Source organism: Falco naumanni, chromosome 11 (genome assembly GCF_017639655.2).
Source record: "Falco naumanni isolate bFalNau1 chromosome 11, bFalNau1.pat, whole genome shotgun sequence".
NCBI classification, from domain to species: Eukaryota; Metazoa; Chordata; class Aves; order Falconiformes; family Falconidae; genus Falco; species Falco naumanni.
The window spans coordinates 33,109,183-33,131,020 of record NC_054064.1 but is presented as its reverse complement, the minus strand read 5'-3'; the positions used below and the strand labels follow the sequence as shown (position 1 = coordinate 33,131,020).

Here is a 21,838-nt window from a genome sequence, read left to right as displayed (position 1 = left end):
TCTTTCTACGGTACCATGAGAGCCTGACACTATGAAGAGGAAAAAACCCAACTTGTTAGTTGCTGCATACATGTCCCAAATCACATAGTTCTGGAAGTTATCAGCTGCTCCACCACAGCCTTCTCCCTCCCCACAAAGTGTTTTTGGGGGGGAATGGTTGTTTGCTTGTCTCTCCTCCCGGACTATTACCAGGACATGGCATGAAAGGGGAGCCAGGAATCCGGTGGAGGCTGCCGTGTGCCTCGGCAGAAATGGCCCTTTTAAAGGTCCCCAAACTGAAAGAAGTTGAGCCACCGTTGTTGTGGCTTCAGCAGCAAAGCCTGGATTGTTTTTAAGGAACACTCAACAAAAAATGACACTATTTGTGCTTCTGTCTCCCCCCAGCAGCCCCGCCAGCCAGCGCAGGAGCAGCCGCAGCTCACGTTCCTCCCACATGCAGCTTCCCCAGCAAAGCCTGTGTAATGGGGGACGTGACTTCACACCAGCATTAAGGGATCTAAAGCCAGGCTGCCGTGGCCCCATCATCGTATTCACCGGCTTCACCTTGGCATTGCACAAGAGCCCACACAGCATGCAAAGGGCAGGAGGAGCAGCCCTGCTGCAGGCACCCCTGCCACAACATTATTAAAGCATCCTCGTATAGGTGCATCGCGTATGGAGGGATATATGTGTGCAAAAAGCAGCCAGCCAGGCAAACTGAACCAGGCAGAGCAGAGTCCCCACACCCCTGGGGACCGACCCCTAGCATCCCCAGCTCCTGCTGTTCCCCACACTGAGTGTATCTTCCACGCTCAGCACTTCAGCTTTCAGGGGCTTGCAAATCAATTTGCAGACATTACTGGAAGAGTTCAAACTCCTGTTTTGAGGGGGAGGGATGGCACGTATTTCTAAATAAAAACCTCTGGGCAAGCAGCTCCTTTGCATCCAGTGATAATCAATAGCGTTTAGATCCAAGTGCTTCCTTTGTCAGCCACGTTTTAAGAGCACAATCTCAGTGCCCTGAAGCCCAAGCCTGCCCAACTGTTCCTTCCAGCACACAGCTCTCTTCTGGACAGCTGAGCTTCACATTTAAGCAAAGGCTCTAAAATACCTATGCTGTTATATGCACTTACATCCTCTCTTACATCAGACATAGCCCAGGTGTCACAATTACATCGACTTTTTAACAGGCATCAAGTGGTCATTTGCAAAGGGAAGAAATCAGCAGCAGAGGCAGCTAAAACAGCAATGAAGGGGCATTTGTGGGAAGGGAGCATCCTTCTACCTGCCCAAATTACTTGGCAAGTTCCTCAGACTGACACAGACCCTGAGGACTGGTATTATTTTTTTTTGCTACGTCTCATCTGTCCCCTCCTCCACTGCTGTCCCAGATTCCTGGTAGAGTTTGATTCCCTACAAGGCTGAACACAGGTGTCTTGGAGTGTTATTCTGTAAAAATTTTAACAACAAAACACATGCAGAGTAGAACTGCAGGACAACAGCAGCAGAGCAGGCTCCTGCCATTTCATAACGCCACTACCGAGACCCCCAAACCCAGGTTTCACTCATCCTGATGCTTTAAAACACATAGTGGAGGCATGAAAGGCTGCTTTAGCAAGTGTAATCCCCAAGAAAAGAGGTTAAAGCCCATGGGAATGACTTCAGCGTGGCCAAAGGGAAGTTTAAGATCAGGCTGTAAAGATGTTTGAACTCCCTAAGGGCACAGGGAGGCAGGAGATGCGCTAGAGCCAAGGAGCCTAATGGAAGATAAGGGCTCACCTTACCGTCGCAAATCAGACAAACGAAGCAGTATTAGCCCCCACCCCAAAACCCACGCAGTTTGGCTGGTTTGCAATAAGTGTATTAAAGATGAGCCTGCTCAAGACAAAACCCAGCCATTCCCAAGTAGGGAGGGAAAGCTGGATTCACCGGAGGCGAGTCTCCCCCAGAACACTGCCAGCTCTGACACGGGGCTAAAGCCAGAATATTTCTTTCCTAAGCAGGCAATTAGCATAAGACACAGACAGAGGCAGTAATACAAACTGCAACTGGATGAGCAACACTGGGTGAAGCTGGGCTGCCGGAGGTAAGCACAGAAAGTTTCCAGCTCTCCGGAGGGAAGGGCAGGCAGCGCAGGCAGCTCCCCGGACCACAGCTCCCCAGCCCGTATCTGCCCCTTCCACCATCAGGACCAGTACAGTCCACGGAGGGTTCAGCACAGACCCATCCTGCCGCACAGATATCCCCAGCATTAAGACAGCTTCAATAATTTATTCAAGTGCGTAAGTAATTGGGACTTTTGTTGTTGCTGTTTAGTGCTTTTTCTTTGTTTCTTGGGCGATTTTTACTGCGACTTGCCAACAATTAGCCAGGCCTGCGCCTAGCCAGGCCTTTTGCCTAGGGTGGACACTGCCTCCAAGCTGCGTTACTGCCTGCCTGAGAGCTTCTTGGTGGCTTCACCTCTAAAAGAGGTGTGACCCCATGTTGTTCTGCCCTTGGTATTCCCCAAAGCAACAAGCATCCTTTTCAGATGAAGTCAGGCTGGGGAAATAAAGCCATTATACGCTTACAAGGGGCTCATATAGTATGGGTATTGGGAGGAACTGAGAAGCTGCTAAAGGAGATGCTTTGAAAAGGAATAGATTTGGGTTCACATCTTAAGGAACCGCTGGCACAGGGAGATTTCTGTGCATCCCTGCTGCTGTTGGGCAACGCACGTCCAGGCAGGCAGCACTGCCTCCCTCCTCCAGTGCTGCTCCGACTACAGGAAAAGCTGTATTCCTCCTCCCACAAGAAGTCACGGTCCCTTTCATGTGTGGGCTGGGACTGGGTCCCTGACCTCCCCTGGGAAGCACTCGGGGATGCTGGCAGCCCATACCACGCTGCAGGGTAGAGAAGCTCAAGAACTTCTTTTTGTGCTTTTCTATGATAAAATGCTAGAACTAATATTGTATGAGCCCACGGCTTTTTATTTGAAGGTTCATTTAAGACTGCCTAAATGTAAACTTCATGGAAATGTGAAGAATTAAGATATATCTGCTTTTACTTGAGAAGTAGTAACTAAAGAATGCTGCTTGCACTGTCAACTAAGGAAGATGAAGGGTTTCCATGAAGAGAGGTTTTTGCAAGTAGGGACATTGGGGAGGTACCCACCAGCACTGTGCCAAATTTGTTATCTATTTTCCCTTATGAAGTTCTTACTACAGTGAGCAAAATGCATGTGAGGCCGGAATAGTGAACTACCAGCACAAGCCATGAAATCAGTCTTTGAAGTTGATTGACATTCTCTCTGCTTCTCCTCCCTGTCAAAACAACAACAACAACAAAAAAAAAAGAACACTACTGCCAACACCAAATCATTCAAGTGTCGAAAAAACACCAACCGAACAAAAGAGTTATTAAACCAAACCTCCCCGTTTGAAAGAGCAGCTAGGAGAGAACACAAGACAACATTGTCAGTGACGGTCTTTGACCCTGTGCCAGTGACATGGAGACGTCTCTCTTCTGACTCAGTGAAAAGGAATTGCCAGCGTACAGCAGATTATGTTTGCAAGTATAAAACATTTCAAGAAATCACAGTTTCACTCGCAATTTATTTTAAATGCTTTTCTTTCGCGGTTACTCTGCCTGAGGAAGCACGCAGCACAAGCAACTCAATCCCCTGAGTGTTTAAGAGCTATTTTGTAGATTAGGTAGTTTATGAACACCACAGAAGAGTGTAGAGTTTTTTCCTTTTGTAACACATATCCTTGTTGTTACTTCTATACCTTATTCCCTAGAACCTCTATTTCTTTCAGTGCTCAGCCAGCTGCTAAGAAATCATTCTTGAATGCCACAGCAAAACCCTAAATAAATTGCTTTTTTGCTGCCTGCTTCTCATCTTGTGAGCACTTTCAGCAACTTAAAAATAGAGAGACAGGAGGAGTACTTTTGTACTCCTTTGTGAACAGATGCTTTTTTTCTTGGAATTTGGGTTTTTTTGAACTTGCCATGTTTCGTGTCCTGCCAGCTTCAGCTCAGGTCTCCCCTTATCTCCCCTTCCCTCCGTCTTCAAGCTTCCAACCCCAGCCCAACACACTTGCTGGAGGAACATGCAGGTAGCCATTATGTATAGGTCCCATTAGAGTTGGGCACTGCGATCATGTTACTCTATTGCATCTAGCATATTCCACGGAAGCTGCTTAAGACATCACAGGAGGAGCTGAACATTCAGCAGTTAAGGGCACGTGCTAAAGTTGCACAAAGTAACACCACTCAGGGTGTCACAGAACTTAAGCATAACCCCGTATGAACAGGCCACACTGTGAGATTTAAATCTGAGATTTAAATCACACACCGACCAAGGTTTCATTCTGACTGGTTGAAATCTGGCAGAGTTTAATGCAACCGAAGAGAAGGTCATCACACAAGCATCACCAGATATGACCACCCTCTCTGAAATAGTTTCTGCTTGTGGCTGCTTTGAGCTAAACTGAAGCCCAAGAGGGAGGCACTCAGCATCCCCGTGGGCAGGAGTTTCCATTTATGCTGCCCGGGAGCACAGAGGAACCCCAAGCTGCACTTGGAGCAACCAAAACTGTCACTACTTCAGTTAAACAGCTCACGTTAGCGCTCCTCTGCGTGACATGGGTGATGGTGGCAGAAGAATTGGTAACTATCTGAACCAAGAACCAGTCCCAGAGACTTTGAAACTCTGATTTTCCCAGGCTCAGGCTCTGGACACAGCCTGGCCAGAGCATCCACCCCAGTGCTCGCAGCCCCCTCATGCCGGCACAGAGGCAAGGTGGGGTCAAAGAGCCCCTCGGCAGACCCTCTGCACCAGCTCCCTTCCTGTCATCAGACCCTGCCTACCAACAGCAACCCCCTCCCACACATACAGTGCTCTCGGTTCCTGGCTCTTTTTTTTTTTCTCCCCCTTTCTAAGAAATACTAGTCCCCAAAAATATTAAGCCAATAATCGTAAGTGCTCAGAAGCCACAGCAAAGCTCTAACTGCTGATTATTTTCATTGCAAGAAGCTGTTTATGAGATTGGAAGCCCACATTAAGAGATGATACTTTAAGATCTAATACTTTGAATTAGTTTTAAAAAAAATTAATAGAAAAACCCAACAGGGACCCACTTTCTCAGCTCATGTGAGTTCGCATCATTGCAGCAACAGCAAATACAGCCATGCTATCCAAACCAGTGGTATTTTGCCCCGAATTGCCAGCGCTTCGCCTTCAGCGCAATTCCTCTTGTCTAACTTCTATAATTGCTTTAATATTAATCTGCACACACATCTTCCAGGGAGCAAAGGCCATTTCTCTATGCCAGAGCACACTGCCCTGCTGCAGGTGAAATCTTACGCACGGGGAGGGAAGAGGAAGGCTGGGCTCTCCAACTATTTAACTTAATCGAAGACACTACTGAACTGCACCCTGAGATGTTCGGCTCCAGCACAGTGATAACCCGGCCAGACAGGCGGACCCAGGTGCCCCACATTGCCTGGTGACACCGAGTCGCACCTCGGGACTGTTTCCCTCGCTAACTGCAAACAGCCATTTTGCTAACTCAGGCAGAAGCTGCTCCGCCACACATGAAGTCATTATTTAAAACCGGGGGGGGGGGGGGGGGGCGAGAAGAAAGAGAAAAACTGAAACATAAGGGAGGTCAGGCACGTGGGCAGTACATAACGAGCTCTGGTTTGGCCAGGGCACCTCAAGGATTTCACCTTCAGGGTCTGCTACCTCCTGATGCAGAAGAAAAGCTTCCCCACCCCAGCAAGACCCAGCTGCACGCCTCCCTCACACCGTCACGTGTCAATAATTCATCGCACCTGTGTCCTTCCCAAGGAATTTGGGTCTCTTTTCCCAATTGAAATAAGCTCGACCACTGCCCATCTTGGGAATTCAGCCTTCAACATCATTAGGAGAAGGAGGAGTCTCAAGTAATTTATAATATGAATATATTCTCCATTTATAAAAAAAAAAAAAACAAACCACAGGTGGGTGGTGGTTTTCTCCCTGCTCCTGTTAAGCCGAAACCCCAGCCACCTTATTTTCCTGTCTTTCTCTCACACTGCTCCCCTAATTCCCCCCCCCCCCCAAATAATTATTCATCTTCACATTGCATTAAAGATAAATCATGTCCCACAATTCATGAACAGCTTCAATTACCAAATCACAAGCACACCTGAGGGGCGGATATATTTCTTCAAGCTTTTATAGTTTCATACTTGGCAAAGAAAAATGTCTTTGCAATGAAGTGATAAAAATTAAGCATTTATCTGTATAAAATGTTCACATGAATAAGGCAGATACAAGCGTGGACTTCGGGTTTAGAACAGAGCATCACACTCAATACAGGTTGTTTTTAAAAACAAATTTCATATGAAGATTTAGAAACACCCACCAGAAAGCCCTTATTAAACAGACATGAAAAAAAAATATCCTATAAACGTAACTCAAGGGTCATATTAAGGCTTGAGGTTTGTTGCTGCTGAAGTCTCAGGTGCATTGTTTATAGTGCCTGTAAAATTTAGGCAGTACGAGTACCAAAGTGAACTCGAGGAAGCAAACTCTGGTTAACACCAACCTCCCGACCATTAGCTTCCAGAGACAGCCCTTGATCAAGCCCATGTGTTTAAATGGAGAACATCCTAGAAACTGGCAGAGGGCATTAACACTATTAATGATGTGGGATGCCTTATTAGTTAGTAGCAAAATATTGCACAAAACCTGTAAAAGATATTGGCTAGCTATCCATGAGCATGTTTGGGTTTTTTTTTTGCTTGGCAGAGAGTGGACTGGCTTGAAGAAACCAAACGGAATGATTGCAACAGCAACACTCAAATAATACATGGAGCTGATGCTGTACAAAAGCCATGACATGACATGAGCTGCAGCATGGTCGCACACTGAGCTGGATGCGAATGCCACCTTCCACAACACTAATGCCTTTGGTTCTTAAAGTTCTAGGAACCCCATTCAGATAATTGCTTTAAAGATAGATATTAAACTGACCGCAATATCTAACCATCTCAGCAGATGCCAACGTAAGGATCCAAATAACTGTAACACAGCAGCCTACTGCGAGTAAGAATCTACTGACACACACTGTGCTTACAAGCAGCTGTAGCAGAGATATCATAGCAGCAAATTCAAATACATTCCTGAAGTCCAGGAGTAAGAGAAGTTAATAAACAAAGCATATCCCCAAAAGAACTCTTGCAAGCCAATTCAAATGGCAAGGGAAAGTGGAAAACATGAATCTTATTACATCAGAGAAAATGGGGGGGGGGGGGGATAAATCAAGGTAAGCCTCTTCCCACCCAAGCCCAGACACAGGTCGTTAGGGGGTTTTCTCCCCACCCAAGCCCAAATGTAAACCATGAAGGGTTTTTTCCCCTTGAGAAAAGGTTACCACATTAAAACAAAGGTGATGTATCGTGAGTGCTTGCTGAGTGCCATGGGCCCACCCCTTTCTCTCATGGAGCAGCACAGGTATGGCTGCAAGATTACCCTGCTACAGCGGGTGGACATCAAACGTGGCCCCTCACAATGGAACAGGGTGTTCCACTGTGCAGGGCTGAGCTCTAGAAGTTGTCTGCAAAGGCTGGAGATGGTCACTGCAATGGGAACATCTGACCAGCCAGAGCAAGAGCCAGCTCGTTTCGAGACACATAAAAGCCATCAGATGGGTACTCTCGATTACGGGTTATCTAGGCAAATTTGAACCTGTGATTTAGAGGTGAAGAGCTCTCTATCCCATTACCAGTCATAAAGACCATCTGGTCCCCTACTCCCTGATTAAAAAAAAATGGTGCATGCAGCGCATCATCTATCAGAATTAATCCAACTCAGTTTGATGAGTGCTTTTTTAGAGGAGGAGGGGGGAAAAAAAAGTAAGGATGACTGTGGGAAATAAGTCAGTTGGGGAAAGATCCCAAAGCACTCCATCCATTTTAGCTTCAGAGCAACCTTTTCCTCTTGGGGTGTGAAAGCAGGAGCCAGCCGGGAGGGCCCGTCTGTGCGGCGGTGCCCCCCGCCCCCCCCCCCGTTGGCTCTGCTCCATCCCCCCGCCCGCGCCTGGACAAAGGGCCGCTATTGTGCCGGCTGTCCAGCTTCCCCATCCACCCCACCCCCCAACAACCACCCCCCCCCGCGGCCCCCACCCCACCCCCACCCCCCCGCTTGCGGCGGGTCCCCGCGGCGGCGGGCCCGCCCCTACCTGAGCTGTCCATGGTGCTGCCGCCCTCGCCGCGGGGCTGCGGCTGCTGCTGCTGCTGCTGGTGCTGCTGGTGCTGGTGCCGCGCCGGGCTCCGGCCGGCCGCCCCCGCGCTGCCCCCGGGCCGGCTCCCGCCGTCAGCGCCGCTGTCCACCAGCTGCAGGGATTCATAGCCGTCACCGCCCGGCTTTTTCCGGTAGCTCCCCAGCAGGCTCATGGGCGAGGCGGGCGGAGAACCTGCTCTGACGCCGCGGGCAGGAGGGAAGCGAAGTGCTCCGGCCGCCCCAGGGGAGGGGCTGGGCGGGCCGTGCCCCCCCTGCCGCCCCGCCCCGCCCTCGGTGCCGCCCCCGGTGCCGCCCCCAGGGCCCGGAAGCAATCGGGGAGCCGCAGCCCCGCGCTCCGGTACGCGCTGGAAAGCGTCTCAGTGAATTGGGCGGCAGCGTGCTGGAAGGGTGCTGCACCCACCAGTGCGGCTGGGGCTGGGGTCCCCTCCCCCGCCCCCATCAGCTGTCGCCAGCAATTAGCAAAAAGCGTTGGATCGACACAATTCCCTTCTGGCAAGCCTGCCCCTCCCCCAGGTTGGCCCTTCAGCGGGGGTTCGGCTGTGCGGCTGCCCAAAGAGGTTCCCCCAGTTGCCCGTCGTTTTTAAGGTCCCTCTGTCACGCTACCGGTGGAAGGCGCATTCCTTGGGACGGGCCAAGGGCACCGAGCTGCGGGCCGGCAGCTGGAGGAGGAGGGATGGCACCGCAGCCCCGCGCTCAGCCCCCAGAAACCCGAAGCGCATCGGTGTGAGGACCCGAGGGAGTCCCGAGCCACACGGCGGGCGATGCGGGATGCATCGGCATCCCAAGCCCTTGCTGCTGCTGGCTTCACATTGGTGGCACCCAACTGAAGAAGTGCCACACCGACTGCTAAGCCATTTTTGTCGTTAGGTCTCACCAATCTATTTTAGCTGTTCACGTGTGAACAGACTTTAGACCAACACAAACTGCGTCCTTGAACAACTGATGAGCCATAGTTCACTTGACACATTTTGCAGCCACGGCTAGTACATTGTCATTTCTTCTTTACATGGAACAGAGGAACTGAAGGGTGCGCCAAAGGAAATGACCACTATTAAATTCTTCTAAATTGATTTCTTTTTAATTTAAGGAATATCAAAGGCAAGAAGAAGCCATAGCATCCAGACACAAGTATGCCTTCCATCTCTTACAGAAAGGACAGAGAATACTCTGCTTAGAAAAATGGTGTGGGTTTGCTTCTGAAGCAGTAACATCAATAACCACTTTGGTAGATATAACCATAACTTGAAATATTACTGACACTTGGCTTAAACTTTCCTGCTTAACACTCCAGGCCAGTGGGCATCTGGTGCAGCCATATCTTGTCATGTGCTGTTGTTTATATAACTCCTGGAATTTTATATTACAGTGCAGACCAGGTACATCTGTGACCCAGAATTTTCCCAGAAAAATCCAAGCAGATTGACAAGCAGCAAACTAAAATGAACTAACCTGACGTAAATCGTTCGCAGTCAGCAGCAGTAATGGCTCAAACTCCAAGGTTAGAATTGTGTATTTTCTAGCCCTCATTACTGGGCTCTTAATACACAGGTCTGTATGGAGCGATACACGGACTGCAATGCTCGCCTGGGGGACTGGGTATTTGCCCCCCCCCTCTTGGCACCCAGATGCAACAACTTAAGAAAGAAAATATAAAAGCGCAGATATTTTTTTCAAGAGATCACATCTGTTAATCTCTCCTAGTCAACCTAGGATACAACGATTCCTGCGCTCTAGGATAAAAATGGGGAAACTGGGGGAGTCAAGGTGGATTTTTCATTCATTTTCCTTGCTCAGGTAACAACCTGAACAGGAAAGACCAGGCTCTTGGGTGAAGGGGGCGCATTAAGCCTATGGAACACTTCCATGAGTACTCAAGCGTGCTTGCACTGGAGGCAACTGCAGCCTGTTAGACGGAACAAGCTGGGGAACCTGGCACAACACAACACCCTACACAACCTATCCCCCATCTTAAACTGTCACCTGAGCCTCCTCTGCTGCCTTTATGCACCAATTCAAAGAACTCAGCTTAGACAAAACTTCATACCCTAAATCCAGAAGTCCTAAATCCCCAAACCAGCAAGGATCTGTCTGAGTTAGGCAGCAAAAGGAATGTTCTGCTGAAAATGTTCTCATGGAAAAAGGGTAGGAAAGAGGAGAAGTTCACTCCAGCAAAAATTAGAGCTCACCCTTCTCCCAGTACCATAGCAGGTCCAGAATTCATGCTCCCCCAGCTGCAGTCTCGCTGTCACTGCCCACTGCAGCCTCACAGCACATCCTTGGCTCAGCATTGCCTACCAACGTTGATGCCACTGTCACATCTGCAGAGGCAGAGTACAGTCCTGCTTAGAAAGAAAAAAACCCTGCTTCTCCTTGTTGAATCCATTATTAATATGTTTCTTTCTACATCTGTCCCAGAGTTTGGGGGATCATAGCTTGCCTTCCCTCTGAGGAGTCCCAAAGGGGAATCACCACCATAGCCTGAAGCTCCAGCCTGAGGAAAGCGGGTTTGGCAAAGCATCAGCACAGGCACCACGTAGGGAGCAAGCAGCCTCTCCAGGGGATGTTGGGGCAGAGGAGGGAGGAGGAACCAGACTTCAAAGTCCCATCCCTGCTTGTAATTACCATTGCTACAAACACAAAGAGATGGGATTAGGGAAGCATGAATGTGTGGGATTCAGTTGAAGCTACACTTATCCATGCATTTTCCAGCCCTATGGGAATTTTAGCTGAAGAGAATGTATAAAGTGATATTCACTTCTCCCCCAGTTCTCCCTTTAAGTTGGGCTAATGAAGGGCCACATGGTTCTGTCTTTTGGAGGTAAAGTGTAAAGAATGCTATATCAAAAAAATTTTTTAAAAAAAGGTGTTAAATGGCACATGATTTTCATAAATGAGAGTAAAGAAGGAAGAACTAGGGAACCAGCTACTTCGAAAATCTCATTAACATCCTTGCAGATTTATTGAGCGGTGGCTAATGGTACTACAGAATATAGAAGTATTCTGTTTGAATGGTGAGGCTGGCAGGTGCCATTAAGGCTGTGGGAGATGTTAATGACATGCTAAGGAGGACTGTGTGTTGCTCAAGACTCAGGAGATACAAACTCTCTCCCCATTACTGACCTTGGAAAAGTCAATTGATTTGCCAGCCTCTGACTGTTTTTCTCTGTCTGGGTTGCAGCCTCTCCTGGGTAAAGTCTCTTTTCACAGCTGTAATCAACCACCAACTATACTGAGGTGCAATTTAATTTTTTCCACCTCTCCTCCAATTCAACGAACAGCTAAGGTGAAATGTTATACTCTTAATTCTTCATGAACACATTCAAACTGCGAAGTGTTGTGAGAATTACAAAAATAGCTTGAAAATTAATTTAATATCTGGACCAATACCTTTACAACTCAATATACATCTTTTTTTTCCAAAGTTTCTCACTGTAAGCAATGAACTCTCCCTGCACAAAGCATTTCTGCAAGAAGTCCAAACCCAGTTGTACACATATAGGGAAGTATATACACCAGCTGTACTGTATGATATGGACTGCTGTCACTGCCTGAAAAAGAATGCATGTCCTGTTAAGAAAAGTAAGACTTGCTCAAGCAGCTTTCATATTCCTCAAACTTATTTCATATTTCCATTTCCCTGCTGCACAGGGCAGCCCCTTCTCCCTGTAGCCCAAGCTACAATAATTTCTTTTGCCTGTCTCCTCTTATGTGCGCCTTGCTCCTTGCAGTGGGACACGGGCCCATCAAAACATATTCTAGAGAATTAACGTTTGTGCCTTTTCCCTCTTCCAAAGCACCCAGATCATAATGAAATAACCTTAATTCACAGACTCCTGAATGTGGGCTGCCTTCAACATTCTTGTAACAAGTACTCTGCAAAATGGGCTTTTCAAACAAACCCAGCCCAGCTCTATAACTTGGCTTACCTTCCTCGAAACCTTGCAAGGAACACACGTGGCATTCAGCCACAGCCACCTTCTGGAGAACCCTTTAGCGCCCCAGTAACCACCCCCCATCACACGTTGCCACATTATCAAGTGTTTGAGCTGTGCCATGAGCCACGTCACCAGCAGAAGGAGGCTTAAACACCTGTATAAATTGAAGCAGTTTGATAAATTTTTGATGTTCTGAAAAAAAATAACAGCCACCACCTTTTTGTGTTTGTTTAGTATGCAGATGTACAGCACAGCCGTTGCTGTACACATTAGGTAGCGAGGTATTGCTTGCAATTTTCACACTTAATCTAGCTAGTTATGAAAAACTTGGTGTAGTACAGGCATCTTTCCTGCCCTAGGAACTAACGGGGTGTAGAACCAACAGCACTGACAACTGTGCCTATCTCAGCATTGCAATCTCACCCTCAGACCACAGGGGCCAGCTTTGTCCCTAGTGCCTACAGCACTCTTCTCCAGGAAAGCAAGAACATCGCCACATTTTTCTCTTGGGTCTTTCCTCCTGGACATCCTCCACAGCAATTTTACTCCAGCAAATACCCATTCCCTATACTCTTAGAAGTGTCTGTCCCACTGCCTACCTTTCCAGGGAGCAGGGAGCACCGACACGAGCATCTCCACCCCAAAGCCTCCACAGCTGCCAGCATTTGGGATGAGCCACTTAGTTTAACCCTGGTTAAGCAACTGATTGGATTGATTACAGCCAGCAAGCTCCTTGTCTGGGCTAGGACCACCACAGCTACCACCAGTGAGCAGCACAGGGGAACTGTAAGAAATAATGGCATGGCATTGTAGGTCATTACTGCCATGGATAAAGAATATCTGAATTTTTCTATTTTATTTTTGGCCTGGTGTGTTCAAACATAAACCAAAGATCTTAAAAACTTAAGCTATACAGCACCATTTGAATTAGCTTCAAGACAGTGATACCTCTTGATTGCACCTGCTGCTCTCCATTCAACTCACCTGGCTCTTGTCATGCTAGAGCAGTGCATTTCCCTCCTGACAAAGCTTAGTGTGGTGAGGAGCAAAAGCAAAGCCATGGTGAGAGCCAAAACAATTCCACCTCGGAAGAGGGTCTTAGGGGGGGTTTTGCATTTGTTGTTTTTTTTTTTTAAGAAACCAGTTCCAAAATCACAGCAGCTAACTAAGGCCATCAGCAGTCTATGTGGTATCCCCCTTTTTGCTTTGCTTCTTGTCCTAAGAGGACCAGAACCAAAACACCTCCTCCTGTCTTCTCATGAAAACAGCAATTGTCAAAGCAGTCACAATCTTTACAAGCAGCAATGAATAAACTTCTACATATATGGCCAAAAGATCTACCTTCCAAATCGTCTCTGAGGCCAACTGAGAAAAATCAGTGTCTTCTAAACCATCTTTTTCTCCGAAAATGGCCAGATCCTCCATCTGGGACTGCCTTGAACTTGGGTTGAGTCCTACCCTGTGAGAGTGTTAGCCAGACCCTCCCTTCCCCGCAGGAGCCTTCCATCACTCTTGGTTCCATCCACAGGCACAGCCTCGCAGGCTCCCAGTGCACTGGGGTCCCTGGGAGGGTCCGTCAGGGTTTGTTCCTTTCACTGCCATGGCAGTGGCACCAGCTGGCAAACCAGCACCCCAGGAGCCAGCCCGCAGCAGTTCCTGCTCCTGTAGAATAAATTCTTCTCGTTTCCATGTTCAGATGAGACGTGGGTCAAGCCCAGGTGACGCTGGGGTGTATGTGACCAGCGCAGCAAGGATCATGCTCCTCGCCCTCTCATCTGGAGGCTCCATTCGTACCTGGGCAGCACCACGGGCCGGCCAGGAGCATAGATTCCCCTGCATCACCCTGGGAACGGGCACGTGAGGGCAAAATGGGTACAGGCTCTTGGTACAGAGCCAGAAATATGATTTCAAAGCAGCATCCGGACTTCTGCTGAGGATAAAGAAGTGGTATCTGGCCTGGAGTCAAGGATGACCAGGTTGTTCCTTTCTCTGTATGTGGGAATAGCGTGTCCATGCCTGGGTTTGCTGGAGAAATAAGGAGCCTGCCGGTGTGGGATGTGGTGTGCCATGGGCAAAAAGGGCTGCAATTTGGGGATCCAGGTGGAGAGATGGGGGTCAAATAATCTCATCCTTTTTTAACCCCTCCCTGATATTCAGGATCTTCCACTGTCCTGTTCTAATAAAACTCTAATAAAAAGCAAACATGGTCCTGAGAAAGTTTGTTTCTAAGTGTTAGACTCAATTAAACCTTTGCTTTCCCTCATCAGAGGAAGTCTTGAGCCTTTGCTGTGGTGTAACCCAACTGCAATGTTCCTCACTGCCAGCTGGAGCATCAGCAGCTGAAGCTGCAGTGAATGTCTTCTTCAGCGGATGGACGCTGAGGAAGATATTCACGGGCATTTGTCAAGCAACCACCAAAATTTCATTTCAGGGGTATTCATGGTCCTTATGCAATCAATCACCTGTAGAAGGAAACCCTTGTTGGCAGGTCCGCTGGTGGCAGAGAAATCATCACAACTGCTCCCACAGGAGCGTTCCTTCTGGTCATAGTACCAAACCTTGAGCACAGTTATCCTGAGGGCGCCCGGGGCCTTTGAGCGGGACAGTTCCACCGCGTGCTATCACACACCTCGGCAAGGTTGTGCTCACCTTGCTTACCTGCCAAATCAACCGGGGCGCACCGGGGAGCCTGCGCGGCTGCTCACCATTATCGCTTTTTCCAGTGACTTAGGATGTGGCTAATGTTTGACTCTTATTATCTTTTTTCCCATCCTTTCCTCTCTGTGATAGCACACACCCTGAAGTGTACTGCTGTGTCTGCGTGGTTTTTTATTTCTTGCCTTTTAGCCTTGTTAAAGCGCTGCCAGGGGATGATACGCAACTTACTCATTTCAGCCCAAGACTTTGTTTCGGAGTATTCAAGGATTTGACTGGCTCCTCGAGCAACGCCGAGCTGTGGAGCTGCCTGCCAAAGGCTGTTGTAGATACTAAATATGTACATGCTTCACCAAGAGGCTGGAGGAATGTATGGGGAAAACAGATCTATACAGGGCCGTTAAACAGGAGCGTATCGCTGTTTGCTTAGGAAGTCCCCAGCCTGCGAACAGTTGGAAAATGGGAGGCTGTACAGCCGTTCATACAATTCCTCAGGCCAAAATCAGACATTTAGGTTAAAATCAGTTATTTTGCTGCCTAACTACCATTTATTCACCATTTCCCATTCACTGTGAGGTAAGTGGCTAAATACCAAGAAAAATCTGGGCATAGCCCTCCTAAAGCAGGTCTTCGAGCCTGCAAAATATGTATATGTGTAATCCCTGTTAGAATGAAAGACTCGAGTTCAGAAACACACAAACATTTCCACTAGCAACAAGAGGAGTCCTGCATTCATTAACCAAGACAGAGGTGGACCCACAGCTGGTACCTTGGAAAAATCTCAGCTTTCTATTAAACCTGGCTGATTGCAACGAGTTACAAAGCTAAATTACTTGGCTTGCGCGCTTGCGATGCAGCTTGCACTAGTGCTTGCATTTGAAATAATAGAATGGCCAGACTTTCACTTTTTTAAGTGCACAGAAAAAGTCCAAAGTGTGATTTTGAATTTCTTTGCAGCAGGTTATTGTTTGCTTTAGGAAATGGCTCTTGGTAAAAACAAGGAGAAAAATTACCCAAGTGAGTCATCATGGGGTAGCTTCAGCTACCGCTGCTGTGCCCAGGGTCAGGCTCCAGCAGCAAATCATATAATGAAAATAGTCGGGTCGTTGCTCTCAGGTAGCTCCGGCCAAGGACCCCTCGATGCCGTGAGTCTTTCCGTGAAAGCAGAAGGGAATTACAGCTGGCACTGCCGGCCCACGCTGGTGGCTGTTGCCCACCTCACCCATTCCCACCACCACTCCTTTTTTGGATGTATATGGGGTGAGGGTTTCCTTTGGGGGAACAGGCCAGGGGACAGGTATCCTCACTCCAGGCTTCATTGTGATGGTATCTCTTGGATGGATGGGCAAGTGAGGTTTGGCTGGCAAAGGGTGGGAAGATACGGGTGAGTGTGATAGCACAGGAAGGTTTGCCAGACACCCAACACATCCCCATTGAAGTGGTTCTACCCTCTAACGGATTTTGGTAGAGTATTTTTTATCTATACTAATAGGAAAAGTTATAGTATTAAAGCTTTGTTGTCTTGGCTGTGACATAAAAGATTAAAAAATTATGTCAGTCTCAGCTCACGCTATCTACTGACTTGCAGGTCCTGCATCACGCCTAACTGATGCAGTTTGGATTCAGATTTATAATCACTCATCATTTCCAAAGTAATACTCTAGCAGACCCTGCATGGCTCCCTATGCTCTCTCCCACAATGCTGTTTTCAATCCACACGGTGCTCCGCAGTTTTGGAAGAATAGCCTGGGCATGAGCCCAGGGGAGAGACACCCAATTGCATTGGCGTGGGAATAGCTTGCAGCAGATCCCCGTGCCTTTGGATGCAGGCTATAAATTCAGCGGGACAGGAGCCAGAAGTCTGGTCCTTAGTGACATTACAGCCCCTTTAAGCCAGGCAGGGAGCCAGGCTGGGTACGAACACCCTCATCCTTCTGCCGGTGAGCCATTTACAGCATGAAAGGTAACGAACCCCACTTTGCTAATTCCTACGACACTAACTGAATCAGCCTCTCATGGATCCCAGAGCTTTGTCCCTAGTCTGGGAAAGCATTGCTGGGATGCCTTTGAGATGCCAGGCAATAGAAGAACTTCATGAACCTCCAGATGAAGCGTGCTTGACTCAGCAGAAATGATTCAAAGCAATCTTCCTCTGCCAGCAATGCTTCCTGCGCTGCTGTAAGGGTTTGGTGGGAGCTGCTCTGCGCTGTGGGATGCTCTCCCCGAGGCTGCCAACAGCCCTGAGTGAGGGGCAGGTGATGGAGGTGGGGGAAATTCATGGCTCCACCTATATCCAGCTCAGGCTTTCAAAACCATTTAGGGCAGGAAAGAGTTAAACACCACATATGTGAACTCAGAAAATAATATTACAGGCGCTAGTCTCTACCACGTGGCTTTAAAATAATTATGCCATGTGGCTCCCAGGCTGGGAGTTTTGCGTGGATGTGCTTCAGTTTAAATACCTTCCAAAATCTGGTGGGGTGGAAAACAAACGCCAGGAGTAAATGTGTGCAGAGCCTGTGTCTGGCCCCGCCGTGCCTCAGCGAGGGACCCCGTGCCAGGGCAGGGACCCTGGTACAGGCAGCGTGCCCCGGAGAAACCTGTGCTAGCGAGAAAGCAAATTGCTTGTTCTGTAAAGTTTTCCATGAAAACTATTACTTGGAAAAGGAATTCAAGTGTTTGGGTCATTTAGGTTTTGCTTCAAAACATGGCCTGGAAAAGGAATAAACTTCACGTTTTCTGCATGGCAAAAACCCCGTTTCAGAGGATTTGAAGGAAATCCTGCCCCTTGCCTCAGTCTCCCTGCATGGTTTGTTCTGCACACCTGATTTCCCACCTCTCTGCCTCCCAGCCATGATTCAGGGATGTGACTGGTACCCTTCCCAACCTCCCGATCCCCCGTTACTGAAGACAAGAACTCCCTCAGGAGAAAGAAGCCTGTGTGTTGTTTAGAGCACCCATCAAAACAGGGCCTCACACACTACTGTAATACAAACTACTGCAAGGCTTCATAAATTATTTATAATTTAGTAAGAAGCAATATTTAGTAATATTTATAAGTAATAAAAGTCATATTTATAGCATTTTGATATCAAGAGCTTCCCGCGGCTGCTTTATCTGCCCCTGAAAAAGCATCCATGTTCTCACTTTTGCAGCGGATGCAAATCATAGCATCCCGGATGGGTCCGGTCACAGCTGGGATTTCCAGACCGTGTTCCCTGAAATCTGAGTGCTGTGGGACGCCACACGCACCCAGCAGAGGTCAGACCCCCCCCCCCCCCCCCGAGCAGCTCCGCAGCAGTTTCAGGCATCTCCCCATCTCCAGAGCATCCCAGGAGAGGAGCAGCCACCCTTTTGGGTCCAGCCGTTCATTAGCGATGTTCAGGTTATAGCCTTTGCTGCATCCTTTGCGCGCTGGTGATGCTAATTGCCTTTGCAAGGCCGATTTCAGCCACCTGAGCGGAGCTGTGGGTGCGGTAAAACACAGCCCCGCAGCATCGGCACCAAGCCCACGTGCCCTGATAGCCCGATTTTGATCCCAAAACCTGGGCGTCACATCTGGGTACCGAACTCTCCACTGCTATGGTCCAGCAATTCCCTTTTCCACGTGGCCCCCAGGCTGCCACCATATTTTTGCAGCAAAGCAGGATGGATTTTAGCAAATCCTGCTGAAAAATCCAGCTTTGAGGACTCGCAGAAAGCGCTGCCGCGGGTGCAGCGGGAGGCCCCGCAATTAATCTGCAGCAGGGCAAAGCCGTCCGTGCAGCGGATTAGTCGGGTCAGCAATTAAACATTGGCGCTTACACTGCTGGCGGCACGCAGGAGGAACCCGGCGCTCAAGGACAAAATGCAGTTCCTCCTTAAAGGCTGCAGCCGTTCCGAAATCCTGCATCTATCAGCTGGGTGCATTTCTGGGACCATAAACAAGCTGGCTGTGTCACGGCTGGCTAAATATAGTGCATCTCGTGTTGCCTTCATGCTGCCTGTGCCATCTGAATTACTTGGTACACTGATATTTTTTTTTTTAATTTCTTTTTTTTTTCCCTTCCTCAGGGAAGGCTATGACTAAGAGAAATCCACGGGTAAAGAAGAGCTACCAGAAGATGGAGGCCCGAGTCCAAATGCAGAAGGTGAATAAAGTCTTTAGTTTGCAGACCTGGGGTCCTGTCTAAAAGACTCCTCGCCCTCCTCCTCCCTCTCCTCCTCCTCCTCCCCTTGGCAGTATCCAAAATAAGACTATAGTAACAACAGCCACAAATACATCAGCAAGACGTTAAATATGTCCTGATTTAAAGTCACAGTGCTCCCAAGGCAATGCCGAGGGGGATAAGCACCTACCTGAGGCAGCAGTGGGTGGGCAGCGGGCAGCCCTGCCAGCCACCCCGGCCCCTCCCGGAGCACCCGACGGGGCTGTGTCAGCAAGACTGAAGCAAAGGCAATGATGTACACATTTACCTATATATATATATTCTCTATTCTGGCCTGAAGTAGGGTTTTTAAAGGGGATGCAGCTCTGTGTTTGTCTCAGCATAATAAAATGGGGGGTGTTGAAGGTCAGCTTCACAGTGGATGCCCTGCAAAAGGCTGGGTGTCAGGATTTCATCACAGCATTTATAGACAGCCTAATACCCTTCCTGTAGGAAGTATAGTTCAGTTATAAGGTACAATTATTTTTTTTAAGCCTGAAAATAATTTTTCTTTGTGGAAAGTGATATGCTCAAATGGCTTTCACAGTCCTAAGATGAACGAACACCTCTTCTGGGGAGCAAGGAGAGATGCTTACATTCAGCACGGAGTTATCAAGGTATCCAGAGCAGGAGGCAGCTCGGGGTCGTTAATCGCTGTACGCCTGGGTATGCGTGGCTGAATTCAGCACCCTAACTTGCCGGCATGCTACCCCGCCAAAAGAAGCAGTTTTCCCATGCAATACCTTCCCTCAAAGCTATTACATAACAAGGCTTTACATTTAAAGCAGGATCTTTGGCTTTACCCCGAGCTGAGCTGCGGGAGCCGAGCGTGATTACTCAGCACAAATTTGCCGTAAACAACATCCCCTGTCTGACCGCGCACCATCTCGCTCTCCTTCCATCGCACCCGCTGGCGGTGACGTTTTCCTTACCTGGATTTTCAGACGCGTGCATCCTCTTCTCCCGCTCCCGCGGCACCGCGTTGGGCAGTGCGGCCGCGTCCCCGCACGCCGGCTGTCCGCACACCGGCTGCCCGCTCGGCATTCGACGGCAATCCCGGGTCACGGGGCGACGGCCATGGGCTGGGGCACCGCTGCCTGCGAGCTGCGCGCCGCTCGGGGCCTGCCGGGTTATATTTGGGATTACAGAGACTCAGGAAAGGATGAGGATGGAGACAGACATATCACATCTTCTAAAATGTGGCATGGAGTAGGATCTGGAGTCTGCAGGTCTGATCCATCAAGTCCGAACCTAAGCGGCTTTTTTTTTTTTTTTCCCTCCTGAATTTTTTGCTTTTTTGGAGAAGGTTAAATCCTTGGGACAGACTCAGCAGGGATGCAGCACGTTAAAGCTTTGCAGAACTGGGAACAGGGCAGCGTGCTGGTCAAGGCACACCTGGGGCACTTCCCTGGGTACCTGGGAAGGCAAGCACTAGCTGATGCTATATGCATGCTGTTAATTGCCCCCAAATCTTTATCACAGGCAGAACGACAGATGCCATGGGGTAATGAGCTATCAGTCCCATCTCTTCCAAGCAGTCATTGGGAATTCCAGTTATCTTCCTTGGGTATCCCCTGTCCCCACCGTGTCAGAGCATCCTGGAAGCTTTCATCTCTGCACTCAATGCCCAGGGGAACCGAGCTGTATAATCACCGATGGGGAAACCACCAGGAGCACAAGGCACAGGTCCGGGGGCAGGTACACAACAGGGCAAGTTAAAATAACTGGGCTGTAAAGGAGGAGCACAGAGTGCAGAAAGCAAATAAAGAATAATATACTATAAACCTTGCACGAAGAGATCGATATTGCACAATATAGACAAATTGTAAGAGAAAGGGGAGAATTTTAATGCTCTCAGTGTTGTTCTGAAGTTTCAAGGACTATTTAGCAGCCCCCAGGGCCACGCTGCTTTGCGGGTGCCGGGTGGGGGAGTTTGCACCCCCAGCTGTGCCGGGTTTAGGTACAGATCCCCTGCGATCGGGGAGAAGCCCCCAGGTTTGGGGCAGCCGGAGGCACCCCGCATGCTGCAGGCCAGGCTCTGGGGATGGGGGCGCCGACCCTTGTGCCACCCCAGCTCCCCTGAGGGCACTCAGGGAAAGCCAAGGCTTTGGTCTCAGCTTGATTTTGGCACTCCTCACAGATCCCTCCGCTTTTTGACCTCCAAACGTTTTGTTTTCAGACTGCGTTCATTTTCTAGCTCATGTAGCAATTTTTCCTCCTTGTATTTATCTGCCCTTGCACCCTCCAATGGAGCTGCACTGAGGCAACACACCCCTTCTCTGCCTCCAGCTTGCCACAACCCTGAACTGCGGCATCACCCGCATCCCTCCAGCCAGGTTTGGCTCCTTCGCTTGTGGACGTCGAGCCCAACCCTTGGCCATGTATCTGCTTTCTCAACTGGCGGGCAGTCGTTTTGCTGCGTAGCACCCTTTTTGAAATTTCTTCTAACCATTTCTGAGTCTGTGCTCTGCTCTTTCCAAACAGGAGACTGAAGGCCCTGAACTGCTATTTAGGAATTAAAAAAAGCAAAAAACAATTGGATCTGCAAGCCAGTAGCGATGGGCAGAGGCACTTGGGTTTACAGATTTTAATCCCTGCTACTGCAATGCATGCGATGGATTACACGGGGCGCAGGCAACAGCCCGAGCCTTGCCCTGCCTAATGCTCTCCATTACTTTTATTGTGGGAAGTTGAACGGGAAAATAAACCCCACTTTACATGCAACAAATATGGGAGGGCAGGGGCAACTGGCTTCATCCGCACTGTCAGACCTGGCTTTTTAATTGATCTTCTGGATTATGTTAAATAAA

General features: G+C 48.8%; 1 protein-coding gene across 3 annotated transcripts in view; it reads right to left on the bottom strand.

Annotated features, from left to right (window-relative positions):
* DNAJC6 (DnaJ heat shock protein family (Hsp40) member C6) overlaps nucleotides 1–20,172 on the bottom strand; it is a 51,417-nt gene extending 31,245 nt beyond the window's left edge. Inside the window, exons 1-2 of one of the 3 annotated variants that reach the window (XM_040611138.1) lie at nucleotides 19,961–20,069; nucleotides 8,190–8,343 (exon numbers count right to left, since the gene is read on the bottom strand). In XM_040611138.1, the coding sequence (XP_040467072.1) occupies nucleotides 8,190–8,202 (13 nt within the window). In that variant the 5' untranslated portion in view covers nucleotides 8,203–8,343; nucleotides 19,961–20,069. Of the gene's footprint in view, nucleotides 1–8,189; nucleotides 8,425–19,960 lie in introns of those variants that run through there. The other 2 variants (XM_040611137.1, XM_040611136.1) reach the window with 2 other exon arrangements.
* Nucleotides 20,173–21,838: the final 1,666 nt, after the last annotated feature.